The 15,542-nt window shown below is 43.8% G+C and overlaps 1 protein-coding gene across 3 annotated transcripts in view; it reads right to left on the minus strand.

Moving 5' to 3' along the window:
* The window catches only part of GAB2 (GRB2 associated binding protein 2), a 181,322-nt gene that overhangs the window by 23,017 nt on the left and 142,763 nt on the right, over positions 1 to 15,542 (minus strand). Inside the window, exon 1 of one of the 3 annotated variants that reach the window (XM_036113191.2) lies at positions 14,383 to 14,443. The exons of 1 other annotated variant lie outside the window; for it this stretch is intronic. In XM_036113191.2, coding sequence (XP_035969084.1) covers positions 14,383 to 14,389 — 7 coding nt within the window. In that variant the 5' untranslated portion in view covers positions 14,390 to 14,443. Of the gene's footprint in view, positions 1 to 5,416; positions 5,448 to 14,382; positions 14,444 to 15,542 lie in introns of those variants that run through there. One more of the 3 variants, XM_078058599.1, reaches the window with a different exon arrangement.

Genomic DNA, 15,542 nt, shown 5'->3' on the forward strand with positions numbered 1-15,542 from the left:
CATGAGTCTCTAAGACAGTGACTGAGGCTGTTGCGCCTACGGTCCCAGGATTTACCCAATAAAGGCCAGGCGCACAGAAAGTTCTTAGTCTGTGTTTGGAACAAGCAAAAATGTTCGTTCAGCATACAATAATTCCACAGTGAAACTTCTTGTTCAAGAGAAATAAAGATTTAAAGATGTAATTTCTGGCGATGTGACAGCCGGTGGGGTGTGATGGTTCAGTGGTGGTGTGGTGGCTTGCTACGCTATTTGAATCTTTTCTGTTTCTACTCCCCGTTATCTGACTTATTTTTGTACCCTTCTCATGGCCCCAGGATCACCAGCTCATTAGCGCTCTATCAGGTTAATTACTCTCCAGGCTTCTCTGATGCTAGGCAGAACAACTTCCGCCCGCGTCCAACAGAGAAAGCCACGGGCCTCGGGGGGAAAAACAGTTCCGTCGACAGCTGTATTGACCTCCAAAATGAATTCCCATTACAGGTCTGGTAGTGAACTGGATGTTTGTTAACAGAATCAATGGCTTCATTACTCCATTAGATTTGCAAGATGAACTCTCTAATGGCAGAGGGGGGAAGGTTTATGCTCGGGCATGAAGTAGCCATGGCGCCGGGGTGAACACAGCTACTGCCTGAGAAGACACAGGGAAGGTGCTAAGAGAAAGCCTCTGGGGGCATTTCTACCTTTCCCGTGGTCTTTTTGGATCCCTCCACCTCTGCCATCCTTCAGTGGGGGCATTTTTCATGGTTCCAGCCTGGACCCTCCTATAGCTTCACTCACTCAGGAGACTCCCCTGGGCTAATGTTCTCCAGCCAGGTGATGACACTCTCGAAACTCAGTCTTTAGCTCAGTTCTCTATCCTGGGCTCTTGTCCTATAACCCTCTGCCTGCTGGGCATCTCCATTCAGATGTCCCACAGGCAGGTCAAGCTCAGCGATCCTCCTCCTGTGTTCTCCCTCGCCGTGAAGTACATCAACGCCACCATCCAATTGGTTCTGAGCCAGAAACCTAGGCATTATCTAGGACTCTGCTTCTCAACGACCACGCCATGTCATTATGTCATCACCCGGCTTCAAATTCTTCAGTGGATCCCTGTTAACCTCAGGATGACCTACAAAGCTCTCTCTTTTTAAAACCATTTTCTTATTTCTTCAACCTTGTTTCTGACCAGTCCTTCCTTGTGTTTCACATAGAATTTTAGGAAGACAGTAACCTTTCTCTCTCATCACTCCACACATTCGGCTGTAAACTCAGTGAGGGCGATACTGTCTCTTAGCAGTTTCATCCCTGGCATCAAGCCCAGTGTGTGACCCAACTCCATAAATACATGTTGATTAATAAAATAATGAAATACACAGCATGAGGTCATACTCCCTCCATACCGCTGATTCCTCACTGCCTCTAGAATCAAGTCCAGGTTCCCAAGTCCAACAAGAAAGGCCATTCTGTCACAATCTACTTATCCCGCCTGTCACCCCATACACCCTGCGTGCCCCCTTCACTTCATGCTTTGAGCTGTGGGTCTGTATAAAAGAAGAGTGACCTGTTCTCACAGCTGGGGCCCTCTGACCCAGGCTCTTGCAGAGCTGGAGAAATCATTTCACTTCTCTGAGCCTCAGTTTCCTTATTTACAAGTTGACAGAGGATGGTCACAAGGATGGAATGCATAAAGGGTTGAGACAATCTGGCATGTTTTAAGTTCTCAAAATGTGTTCTAGGCATTTCTGTATTCCTGGTGCCTAAAACAGTCTCAGCTCACTGTGGGTATTGAATATATAGTTGCTGAATAAATAAAAGAATTTTCACTAGCACAAAACCAAATATGCCTGTTTCTTGTGGTCAAAATAAGAGGGGCTTTCGAGGTCTGCTAATAAGATGAAGTAGGGATTACGATGAGTTGGGTCCACTTGGAATTCCATTCTATAAATATGAAGCCATGTCTATAAAATCAGTCAGTTCCATAATGATCGGCAGCTTCAGAAAAATTCTTTCAAAGCTGTTTTGGTGCTAAACTTTGCCAAAATCTCACTTCTGCTTGCTACTTTAAAAGATTTCTACCTGAATGTAGGTAATTATTCCTTAGGGTCTATACTGGATTGAACAGTGTCCCCCCAAAACTCATGTCTCCATGGAACCTCAGGATGTGACCTTGTTTGAAAATAGGGTCTTTGCAGATCTAATTAGTTAACATGAGGTCATACTGGATCAGGGTAGGTCCTAATCTACTGATGGGTATACTTATAAGAACAGCAAACAGAGACAGAGATATACAGGGAGAAGATCGTGTGATGACAGAGGTAAAGACTGGATAAACAATGTGATATAGCTATATAATGGAATATTATTCATCCATCTAATGAATGAAGTACTGATACATGCTACAACATGGATGGATCTTCAAAACTACGCTAAGTGAAAGAAGCCAGCGATAAAAGGCTACAGATTGTAATGATTTTATTTATGTGAAATGTCTAAAATCAGCATATCCATAAAGACAGCAAGTAGACTAGTGGTTGCCCGGGGATGGGGGTGGGATGGAGGAGTGACTGCTAATGAGTATGGGGTTTCTATCTGAGGTAATGAAAATGTTCCAACATTAGATGGTGGTGATGGGTACACAACCCTGTGAATATACTGAAAAACAATGACTTGTATACTTTAAATGGGTGATATATGAAAGTGAATTTAAAAAACATACACACACATGCATAAACACTTTCACAAAGTATGAAGTATTAAGTCTGTGCAAGAGATGGATGGTTTAATTAAATACATCTGACCTTTAGTTTATTTCCTCTCTAAAGAGAATGTTGAGGGCGCCTGGGTGGCTCAGATGGTTAAACGTCTGCCTTCGGCTCAGGTCATGATCCCAGGGTCCTGGGATCGAGTCCCGCATCGGGCTCCCTGCTCAGCGGGGAGCCTGCTTCTCCCTCTGCCTCTCTCTCTCTGTCTCTCATGAATAAATAAATAAAATAAAATCTTTAAAAAAAAAAAAAATAAAAAAAAATAAAGAGAATGTTGAACACTCAGTAAATACCAAGTCCTTACTAAAGTAGATTGAGTAAGGGACATTCTCCCTTTCCAACCTTCAGTTCCCTGCACCTCCTCCAACCCCAATGCTCAGGGCTTTACTCCACAATCATAGCAAGGCAGTGGGTATTTCAGCAAAACAAAATAGCAAGAACTCCTTGGGGTCAAAAGACCCAAAGTGTAAAAGGTGAATGAGATATTGGTGTGAAAACAAATGCGCACACTCACATAAAACATGCATAGGATTTGTTTTTATTGCCTGGGTACCCCTTGAGGGAAGAAAAGAATGAAAAAGGACATTACGCTATGTGCGGCTGGGCTGTTTTTGGTATGTGGCCATCAGGCTGTTGTAATGATGTGTCTTGGGTCATTAGGAAGGGCAGTTATACAGCAAGAAGAAAATGGACATTTCCAGACTTCTGGCCTGGGCTTCCATCTCCAAGTCTAGACTAAAGATAATGCCAGAAAATGCTTGAGTCAAATTTGTTTTCTTTTAAACAGGGTTTTATTTTTTCCTCTTCTCCCTGGCTTCTTTTTAGGGCCCTAAAAATCACTCCCCTTCCTTTCCACAATCACCCCTGGGAAGGCTGCCCAGCACACAAACACTCCGCCCACCTTCTTGCAAAACTCTAGAACAGGAAAGCTCTGAAGGATTTTAGTAGAGGGGCCCAGCCCAGCCCAGCCCAGCCATCAACTGGCTAGTGATAACAGGAGCAGGAAAGGGGCGGTTGGCGGGAGTTTCTGGAAAAGATGACTGGCCAAATAATGACGGGTTCCCTTATCTTAATGCCCTTTTTATCTTTATCCTTTCCCCCCCGAAATCCCCACCCAAGCCTCAGTGGGTGTCAGAACCCATGAAGTGGTAGACCAAATCACATGCTGGAGCCCAGGCTGGATTCAAAGCCTGCTTTTGCTAACTCCTCGCTTTATGGCCTTAGACAGGTTACATAAACCTCTTTGATCTTCACCTGTTCAACGGGGAAAATAATTTTCCAGGGCTGCTGCAAGGTTTGAGATCATTCATATCAAGCATTTAGCATAGTGCCTGCCATTCTTACTGCTTCTACTTCTTAGTACACATGGAACTGCTGGGATGTTGAAATTGGCCAAGAGGTATGGAGTTGCTTTCCAAGCAACAGTGAATGCTTGCAAGGTAACTGTTGTCTCTGTTTTAGTCCCAACTATACCCTGTATGATGTTATATGTGGAAGGAGAACAAAAAGGACAATAGAGACTATAATAATCACAGCTGCCATTTATTAAGCACCTACTACATGCCTCTAGTCTACTCTGAGGCAGATATTATTTCCATTTTTTCCCCTTCTTTTTGGATGAAGAAACTGAAGCTCAGAGAAGTTAGTAATGAGCTCTGGGGTCACACAGCTAGAAAGTGGCAGAGCCTATGTGAAATAGATCAAACTTTCTTCCAAAGCCAATTCTTTTCATCCATGTAAAGAGTTCCCACAAGATCCCTATGTGGTGAACGGTATTAGCTTTATGAGGGGCAGAGTCAAATAACAGAACGAGGGTTTAGGCCAAGCTCTGCTGTCAACTGGCTGAGTGACCTTGGGAATGCCATTTCACCTTCCTGGGCCTCGTTTTCTCTATTCAAAAAAGAAAGAACTTGGATGAGATAGGGGATACACATCAAAGCCATCTTTGGAAACATGAGAGCTGTTCGGTGTAAGACCTAATGAGTCATATTTACACAGGGATTTAGATAAGATCCATTGGTTTAGCTTTTAACAATCTCTGGTTCTTAATCCCAAGGCAGAGGTAGAAGAGTTGGGATCAACTGAAAAATCAGGGGCAAAGCAAGCCTGAAAAGCCAAATGAAAAAACAAATTCTTCCAACAATCGTTTTTTTGGATAATCAAAATTACAAATTGGAAACCACCCTTGTTCTCACTGGCTTTTCATATCATCTGCCTACAGCCAACTCCAAAAGGCACAACATGTAAGGTAGGTTCAGAAACATGGGTTCTGACACTATCCTACTACAGGGCCTCATACACAACTTTTACTCTCTCTGTACCTCCTTTTTCATGCTGTCAAACACCGAAGAGAACACCCACCTTACAAGGTTCTTTTGAGGATCTGATGAGATGGAAAATGGGTAAACTGTAATTATTAAATACTTAGTAAATGCTTGTTGGCCTGACACCCAGAAGTGGAATGGTGGTAACATTCTAAGGGTTCTAAAGGAGAGAAGACGATCGATGAAAGACTTTTGAAAACAGAAGGGTGTAGGATTCTATGGGGTAAGTGGTCCCTGCAGAAAGCTGACAGAGAAACAAGGACCAGAGGGTGGAGAGCTCGAAAACCAAACGCATGCTGACAGGGGCTGAGGGCTAGACTGGATCGAGAGCTTGAAGTCAGTTTAACTCACAGTCACAAGCAATCATTTAAAAATGAATAATACTCAATGGGGCGCCTGAGTGGCTCAGTCGTTAAGCATCTGCCTTCGGCTCAGGTCATGATCCCAGGGTCCTGGGATTGAGCCCCGCATCGGGCTCCATGCTCCGCGGGAAGCCTGCTTCTCCCTCTCCCACTCCCTCTGCTTGTGTTCCCTCTTTCGCTGTGTCTCTCTCTGTCAAATAAATAAATAAAATCTTTAAAAAAATAAAAATAAAAATAAAAATGAATAATCCTCAAAATCGCCTGACACACATCACAATTAGAGGAATTATTCACAAATTTAAAGCCAAACACAAAATAGCTTCACTTGACACAATAACTCACATAATACGGCAACTGGAAGGGGCCCCAGAGTCTTAACTGCTCATTTATCACCACTGTCCTTCCCACGCTCCCAAAGCTTCTCGTTTCCGGTTGGAGAAACTGTGGCCCAGAAAGGTGAGGCTACTTGTCCAAGGCCACACAGCAGGTCAGACCTCAATCCTGGAATAAGAATTCAGATCTCCTAGTGTGGGAGTCCATCCACTGCACTGCAGGAAAGATGTATCAGTATATATCAGTGTGAACAAAGATGGAGTCTCCATAACCTGTGGGGGAGGTGAGGGGCAATCCAGTCAGAGGATCTAATCACCAGGACACTGGCTGGCAGGGCTGTTATTTTGTTATGAGTTTATTATGTTACATTTGCATGGTAAGTAAACATTCACTGGATCAAACTACTAAAGACTGGTATAAATAATTCCCCAAGCTCAAAAATACATCTCCTAGTGTTTATAGAAACTATAAAGCAGAGGAAGAAAAAAGGGGAGGCAGAGACAGGCAGTAACACGAGACCCTTGGGAGACTTTTCAGGGACTAGGCTGCCCATGCATCCCCCTTCTGGGGAAGGATCTGAGAAAGAACACCCCACCCCCCTCACCCCCCAGGGCTCTGAGAGCCAAGTCAGAACATCCTGACCTTGACACAGAGGATCTCTCAGTATACTTTAGCAGAAATCGATTTTGTGAAGGGTGCAGGGGAAAGAGAGTCACTGTAGCTGAAAGGCATGTCACAGTCTCTGGTCACACACCCTTACATAACCTCCTCTGCCCTCGGGCCCCTCACATTATTAGAGCAAATGCCAGGCTTTCCATAAGGCCTCCAGTGAGAATGAATCACGCCTTCCTCTAAACCTTTCACAGTACCTCGTTCTGCAGCTTATTCTCTACGGAGTTCACGAGTCTGTCACATGGAAGGGGACGGTGAGCTGGCAGAAGCCAGGATCTGGCCCATCTCTGTTTCTCTGACAGTGTTTAGTGCAATGCTCTGTGCCTAGCAAAGGTCTGGTTGAGAACAAGGTGTTGGATAAACATACCACGGCGGTCGGTTATTCTTCCTTGGGTCAGAAGAATGAACGGATAGCTCCAGGATCCAAATGTAAACTGTTTTTGAAGGCTGGGAGGAACTGTTATCACTTTGTGAGGTTTTCTGCCTTGCGTGTGTCTGTTTTAGGACAGCTAGCCTATATTTAGCCAGGCCTTGTCCTGTTGGTTTTAGAAAGATCAGGTTCCAAGTTTTGTTCTCCCCTTACCTGCTGCACCTACGGTACACCTTAGTTGTCACAGAACTCACTCCTGCTCCCTTGAGTGGGGCTGCGTTGGCCGGGTGGTCCCTCTCAAGGAGTTAGTTCATATTTGGAATGAAGCATTCTTGTCATTTACTTAGGGTCAGGAGCACAGATGGTAGGGACTCTGCCAGGAGCTGCAGGCCCAGCAGGAAGAATGGGTCTTGTCCTTGCTCTACTGTTACTTCAGTTAGAAAAACCGTATTTCTCTTCAGGGCAGCACTTCTCCCTTCCCCTGAGGAACTTTGGGGACCTAACAGTAGTCCCATAGGAATCAATCCATCCAGGGGGTACCATAAGCTCACACAGCAATGATGTATTTGACTCTTGTGACCGTCCCACAAAAACAGCAACGACATATCACTATATTTTTAAGCTAACCAGCTTTATAAGAGGTGAACTTCCCCTGCTTTTTTTTTTTTTTTTACAATGACTTTCACTTAAGGGACAACTGGCAAATGGCGTGAACATGACTGTCAGACACTATAATGGCAGGAGCTCATCAAGAATCATCAGTGCGACGCCTGGCGGGCTCAGTCAGAAGAGCCTGCGGCTCCTCATCTCGGGCTTGTGAGTTCCAGCCCCACACTGGGTGTAGAGATGGCTTAAGAATAAAATCTTAAAAAAAAAAAAAAAAGAAGGATCATCAGCAGTCGCAAAAATCACCAGAACAATACCTGAAACTGTTCTACTCTGGGTGGGGAGGCTGGGACTCTCACAGCCCTAGCTCGCTGAGGGAATTAGGAGATCTGAGCATTACGTGAAGCCCAACTCTGGCTTCAGGAGAGGTAGTGGGGTAGAGAGAAGGAATGTGGATTTTGAAATCTGAATCCCAGCTCACTAGCTATGGAATCTAAGGACAGTATGTGGATCTAAGAGTCCTAACTTGTACATGATGTGAAACAGCAGCCTGTAGGGCTTGTCCTAGGGAGCAGAGGGACACCACAGTCCCTGCACATCAGTGCCCCACAGAGGGAAGTGCTCCCCCAGCACTCCATTGTGGGAGGCGACCCGATGTGGGAGAAGAGCGTCAGCTTTGTGTTCACAGACCTTTAGGGTTTGACGGAGCCAGGACTGGTGCCAGAGAGTGCAAATGGCCTCAGCTGGCCTTTGTGTGGTGACTAGAAGACTCCAGAGGCTAACAGCCTGGCTGGACCAACGTGTAACCAGCAGCCCTTCCTTAGCTGCTGTCTCTAGTCCTGGCGTCACAACGACCTCCTAGCTTCACATGTGTAGCTTTCCTACTCTTCTTCCAGCCTCGTATCTTGATGCCTCAGCAACTCTAGGTTTTCTCTGCTGGCATCCAAAAAGAAGTGCTGTCTTTTTAATACCTCTAGAAGGGCCAACATCTGAGACCACATGCACATGTGTCTCGGAAGGCCCGCCAAGGTATATTATTACACTAGAACAGGGGGTGGCAAACTGTGGACCATTAAGTCAAATTGGGTCCACTGGCTGTCTTCATAAATAAAGTTTTATTGGGACACAGCTATGCCTATTCATTTACATACTGTTCATGGTTGCTTATATGCCACAAGAGTGAAGTTGAGCACTTGTGCGAGAACAGAAGGGTGGTGAAACCTAAAATATTTACTATCTGGCCTTTTATAGAGGAAGTTTGCCAATCCCTGGACTAGAAGTTCTCATTCTGGTTTGTGTAATCACATCCTCTTTCAAAATATTACCATCTAATTTAAGTTCATCATCAAGGAGATAAAAGCTGAAACCAAAACCAATGAGTCCCAAACTTGTGCTTTGAAAAAATCAAGAGGAGGGGTGCCTGGGTGGCTCAGTCAGTTGAGCATCTGACTCTTGATTTCAGCTCAGGTCATAATCTGGGTTGTGAGACTGAGCCCCAAGTAGGGCTCCACACTGGGCATGGAGCCTGCTTAAGATTCTTTCTCCTGGAGTGCCTGCGTGGCTCAGTTGATTAAGTGTCCAACTTGTGACTGTGGCTCAGGTTATGATCTTATGGGCCATGGGATCAAGCCCTGTGTTGGGCTCCACGCTTAGCGGAGAATCTGCTTGGGATTCTCTCCCTCTCCCTTCACCCATCTCTCTGCTCATGCATGCTCTCTCTCTCTAAAATAAATAAATAAATCTTAAAAAAAATTCTCTCTCTCCCTTCCCCTTTGCACCCCTCTACCCACCCCCCCAAAAAAAAAGAAAAAGAAAAAATCAAGAGGAGAAATCATAAGAAAAGCCAGTTTGGAGATTGCATTAGTATTATTATAAGAAATCATATTCTTTTTCATTTTAGTACATCTTGGTCACAAACAACATGCTAATTGTTGCCTAGCTTATAGAATTAAATGGTTCAAGAGAGTAACATGATAAACTTGTATTGAACCAGGCTTGGAAAGAAATCACCAGATTGTTCTTGCTGATCCTTAATGATTTATTCTTCTTCCATATCACAGATGCACAGTTCTGGAAATGACCAAGGGATCATTTAGTTCAATATTTTATTTTACTGATAAGAAATCTAAGGTCCAGAGAAACCAAGTGATTTTCTTACCAGTGACTGATTGGTAGGCCTGAGCAAGAATGTTAGTCTCTTGTTTTTCAGTTCAGTGTTTTTTCTAGTAATACATCAAATTGGAAGAACAATAAATATTATAAGCTCGAGTGGACTTTTCTACTTGTAAGGAAAGTGAAAAGAGCTTTCATCTAATAATCTAACACCATTCCCTGAAGTTCTCAAAAAAGTCCAACATTATGACTGGAAAGGGTCAGAATTATTATTGACATATTCTTTGATAAAACAGTAATGTTTTGGGGCGCTTGGGTGGTTCAGTTAGTTAAGTGTCTGCCTTTGGCTCAGGTCATGATCCCAGGGTCCTGGGATCAGTGGGAAGCCTGCTTCTCCCTCTCCCATTCCCCCTGCTTGTGTTCCCTCTCTTGCTGTCTCTCTCTGTCAAATAAATAAAATCTTTAAAAAAAAAACAGTAATGTTTCATATGTGTATATAGTACCTTCTCATTTGCTTTGGTATAATTAATACAAAAAAACATGCTGGGATTATGACAGAGATTGGACTGAATCTATAGATCAATCTGGGGAGAAATAACATAGTAACAATATTGAATGTTCTACTTCACAACATCATCTCTCTCTCCCTTTGTTGGGTGTTCTTGAATTTCTCCTGGCAATGTTCTGCCATTGTTTGTATAGAGATCTTGTATTTTTTGTTGTTGTTGTTAAATTGATTCCTAAGTGTTTTATTTTTTGTAAAAGAAATTTTTATTTTTATTTTCCAGTTGTAGGCTGTTCTCAACAACTTTGACATTTATAATGGCCCTGAAAAGTTGGCAGGGCAGTGATCTTTCCAGATTCATTTCACATAAGAAGAAACTAAGACTCAGAGAAATAAAATGACTTAACTCAGCGTTACAGAGCTCTTAGGAAATGGCCAAACCAGGACTCAAACTCAAGTCTTTTTCACATTAAGTTGAAGGGCCATCCTATTATGCAGCTTGATGTGAGGGTAAAGGAGGAGCATATACTTATAAATTATAAGTGCTACACAAATATCCAGTGGAATGAAAAAAAAAAGAAAACTATTTTTTTTTTTAAAGATTTTATTTATTTATTTGAGAGAGAGAGAGAGAGCACATGAGAGGGGGGAGGGTCAGAGGGAGAAGCAGACTCCCTGCTGAGCAGGGAGCCCGATGCGGGACTCGATCCTGGGACTCCAGGATCATGACCTGAGCCGAAGGCAGTCGCTTAACCAACTGAGCCACCCAGGCGCCCAAGAAAACTATTTTAATATGACTAACAAAGAGACCAGGGCCCAGAGAGGCCTTTCCTGATCACCTGACCTGAGTTTCTAGTCACTCCTTATCACGTTACTTTGTCTTCTCTTCATCAAAGTGCTTATTGCTACCACTTAAACATTTTGTTTTTCATCTGTCTCTTCCCACTTGACTGTCAGCTCCTTGAAGAGTTTGAACCTCACATGGTCTGTTCACCACTGTTGGTTCAGTGGGTTAACCATAAAAATCTGCCTCTCGGTCTCCTGATGTGGGCAGCATAACTGACTGACAGCCCCAGCTGCTGGCCTTCTGCATCCCTCCACTCCCCAGGGCTGTTCTCATCCAGTGTCAAAGGAATGGCAGGAGTACTAATACAGGCCTGTTCCTATGAGACACGGGACTCCTTTCATGGGAGACCTTGGCTCGAGAACCTTCACTGATCTGGAGGAAACTGTCCTACAACTGCACTGCAGTCTGATCCTGCTTCCTGCCTTCTCTCTGTCACAGGTGTCAGCCCTGCACCCCACTGCAGGCTTTGCCCCCTTCTCTGGCTCCTTCCCATGATCCCTCACAGGTGTCTCATCCAATAAATCTCTTGCAGGTCTTAACTCATCCTGCAGCTGCTTCTCAGAGAACCTGAGCTCACACACTCAGGGTCTAAAACAGTGCTTGAGGAATAAATGATTGGCCCAGGTTCATACTGCAAGCAAAACCACAGACCCAGAATTAGAACCCAGGTCTCTGTTCCCTCCGTCCAAAGCCTTTTACACTCAGATCACCAATCATCTGAGAAATATGTCCTTGGTGCCTCTGTCCAGGGGGCCATTGCTCTGATGAATTTTAGGGGAAAATGTATTCACTAATGGCCAAGCCCACAGCTGGCCTCTCAGCTCTGTTTATAATTACGTGGACTCTAGTGGGCGTAAGAACATCTGTCCTAGATTCAGAGAAGACTGAAGTGATGGTTTAGGTCAGTGAAGAAAATCCGGCTTATGTTTAAATTAAAAGCAGCAAGAACTCTGTGTGATGCCTTCTTAAAGGAGTCTAAGGAGAGCACCTACAACTGGCAGAACCAGAGACAGTCATCGCGAGAGAGCAAAGGCAGTGGCGGGTCTTTCCCGGGTCTTTGGGCACGTCCTAAGACCTGGTACAGGGACCGTGATGACCTGAGGCAAGAACTCCATCTAGAATTTCAGGATGCTGGGACCAGAATGTCTGGTCTGAATCTCAGCTCCTTTACTTACTAGTAAGTTACGGAACCTCTCTGTGCCCCGGTTTCCTCCTCTGTAAAATGAGAAGAGTAACAGGGATCTACTTTGTAGGATCATAGGAGTGAAGATCTGTGAAACGCTTAGAATGCTGCCTTGTACACAGTAAGCTCTACGTAAATATTAGCTTTTATAATTAATAGTAGTAGTACACTTAAAGAGACACCTTTGGGGCGCCTGGGTGGCTCAGTTGGTTAAGCGACTGCCTTCGGCTCAGGTCATGATCCTGGAGTCCCGGGATCGAGTCCCGCATCGGGCTCCCTGCTCAGCAGGGAGTCTGCTTCTCCCTCTGACCCTCCCCCCTCTCATGTGCTCTCTCTCTCTCTCAAATAAATAAATAAAATCTTTAAAAAAAAAAAAAAAAAAAAAGAGACACCTTTGTTTTTGAGCACCTCAATACATTAAGTGTAATGTATCTCAAACCAGGAAGTCAGCAAGGTTTATTTCATAAACTTATAATCACACACAGTAAAAAAATGTTCTTGAGTTTGGGTGAAATAGAGATAGGGTTACTTGGGATGTTTCGGTATGGGGGACAGAAGAATAGCATGGTCCACCTACTCAAAGGGCTGCTGTGAAGATCACTGGGAAGGCAGTGATAATTTATGGGCCATACATTTAAGTGATATTCAATGTGTACTATGCTATGTAACTGAAGTGGGCTCTTATCTAATCTTCATAATGATCTTGTGAAGGATGTCTCGTTTCTATTTTACTGATGCAGAAACTGAGGCTCAGAAAAGTAAATTAACTCACTCGTGTTAAGATTGAACTCATCAATGTTGTGGGTTTGTGTATTTATATGATGCCAAGACCTATATTCTTTGAACTAAACTGGCCTTCTAAACCAATGTATATATAAAAGCACTTTATAAATCATATGGCCTCATGTAAATTCAAGATGGTATCATCATCAATATCATCTAGAACACAAGCAGGAAGCCAAGAAACCCAGGTGCCAATTCTAGCCTTGTCAGTCAGCTGTATGATCTTGAGCAAATTAGCTCCCCTCCCCTGACCTCTGGATAGTCTGTTATTTAAGGAGTCTGGAACTAAACCTTCTCTCAGGGCATTTCAAGACCTCATATTCTAGAATTTTCTCATTCTATGAAATCTATTCCCTTCTCTGTCTTGGCTGAGTGTTTTGGCTAATATGATTCACCAGCCATGAGGAATTTTGTTCACTGACTTCATCTACAAAAGGGGTAAGGAGGTGGGGAATAAAAGCAAACAATAAACAAATGATAGATATGTAAAATGAAGTTTAGGTCATTGGCACACCCTGTCTCTTCAGCCTAGTAAGTACATCATTCATCTTGAGGTTTTTCTTTTAATTTTCTTTATTTTTGTTTACTGTTGTGCTTTATATCATTATTTCCATAAAGGGAATTTTATTCTCTATGTCCTGTGAATAAGGTTAGAATGTTTTTGAAGCTTCCTTTTTTCCTTCTCAACAGTGAATTTCTCAAAACAAGAATATTTACAAATAAGTTGGGACTTTTTCAAACGTAATTGTGTGTAACTATTTACAAAGTCATAACCAAACACAGCAACTAAATCATCTGAATATTCCCTGGGCAGCTACCATGTGTCTCTAGAATGTGGCATCAGAAAGATGACAGTCGTTTCTCACCCTCAAGCATCTCACACATCCCCTTCCCCCAATTCCCAAACTTTGTGTTCTGGCCTCAAAGAACCGTTTCCAGCTCCTCGAGCCTCTGGGAACTTGAACAGCAGCCCCTGGAGAAAGCAAGAGAAACCCGACTTCTGAGGTCATGGCTGTGTTAATCAACCCGATTGTGGCGATCACTTCACAATGTATGCCGATACCAAGTCATCACTATGTACACTGTAAATACAGACAGTTTGCCAATTATACCTCGATAAAGCTGAGGGAAAAACCTGGTATGTATAATTCTATTTATGTAAAAGAGAGAGACAGAGAAAGAGAGAAAAATCTGAATTAACTGAGAAAATCCTATTGACTCATTTTATCTGAAGTTGATTAAAACTTCAGTCTCTATCAGTGGCCAGATGAGAACATGATACTGAAGTTAAATTCAAAAAAAAATTTTTTTTCCGTACTTGAGGTTAACCTCAAATTTTTTTCTATCTGCTAAACATATCTTGGCACATAGCCAGGCATGGTTCAGTTAAAAGCAGGTGAGTCTTGGTGAAAACTGGGGGGCCTGGGACCGGGAACTAGACACAGAGGAGGTGGGCAGTCACTGGGAAGAGCCCCAAGGGTAGTTTGGAGGAAAGAACATAAACTAGAGAACACGGCAAGGCTCACAAGTCACAGAGAACTTACGCTCCATGTGTCATGCTCCTCCCCGGCACCCGTCCTTAGAACAGCACCTGGCTGACTGAGAGAACAGAAAGAGAAACTGGGTATCACCTAGAAATGTAGAGTAGAGTCTGTGAGAAGGAGGAAGCATGTGCCGAGAAAGCAGAAGCAGATCTTCTTCAGAAATTCAGGTAGACAGGGGCGCCTGGGCGGCTTAGTTGTTAAGCGTCTGCCTTCGGCTCAGGCCATGATCCCAGAGTCCTAGGATCGCGCCCCACATCGGGCTCCCTGCTCCGCGGGAAGCCTGCTTCTCCCTCTCCCACTCCCTCTGCTTGTGCTCCCTCTCTCGCTGTCTCTCTCTTGTCAAATAAATAAATAAAATCTAAAAAAAAAAAAAAAGAAAAAAAAAGAAATTCAGGTAGACAGACCACTGGTAACCCAGCAGTCTGCCACTGGGTGGGTGGGGCGCCAGCCACTGGGTTAAGGGTTTGGGTAAGACTGTGGTCTCTGTGAGGGGCTGAGTAAAAGCAGGACGGGTACAGTCCTAGGTGGAATTAGAGACTACAGGCAGGTTAACAGGCAAGTAACTTAAGAGCTGGAATAGCAGGCAAAATCCCAGGGTTAGCCCTAGCTTACACACAACATTAGGGTGAGAACGGAGCAAAAGGGACACGGAATCTCAGAGCTTGGACTCTATGCTGGGGCACACTGTGGGCCTGAACTTGAAGGAAGAGTTCAAAGGCCTCTGTCCGTGAATACAGACACAGAGGCCGGGGATCAGGTGGTCCTGACAGCAGCATCACTTCTAGATCACTGTTTCCCAGACTTTCCCTTTTGTGGATAAGTTAAAGCACTGCCTCTCTGTTTGTGTATTTTCAAAAACCAACACATAGGGCTACCACTTTTTAATTACGTCAAATATGGAAAAACCGTTATTTACCATGACAGTCATTTCTCTCTCTCTCTCTCTCTCACACACACACACACACGAATACTTTAATAGAAATGCGCACCCATACAAAGAGAACCTCAGAATGAAGGGAAGTTTTAAAATCTGACTACATCTTCCTCATGGTTTTCATGTTTCTTGTGAATGGAGAATGATTTCCATAGCTCAGCAGTGATCTGTATTCCCTCTTTTGAAATATCTGCAGCACACCAGTATTTCCACTCTGTGTTCAGCC

Source organism: Halichoerus grypus, chromosome 11 (genome assembly GCF_964656455.1).
Source record: "Halichoerus grypus chromosome 11, mHalGry1.hap1.1, whole genome shotgun sequence".
In the NCBI taxonomy this organism is placed as follows: Eukaryota; Metazoa; Chordata; class Mammalia; order Carnivora; family Phocidae; genus Halichoerus; species Halichoerus grypus.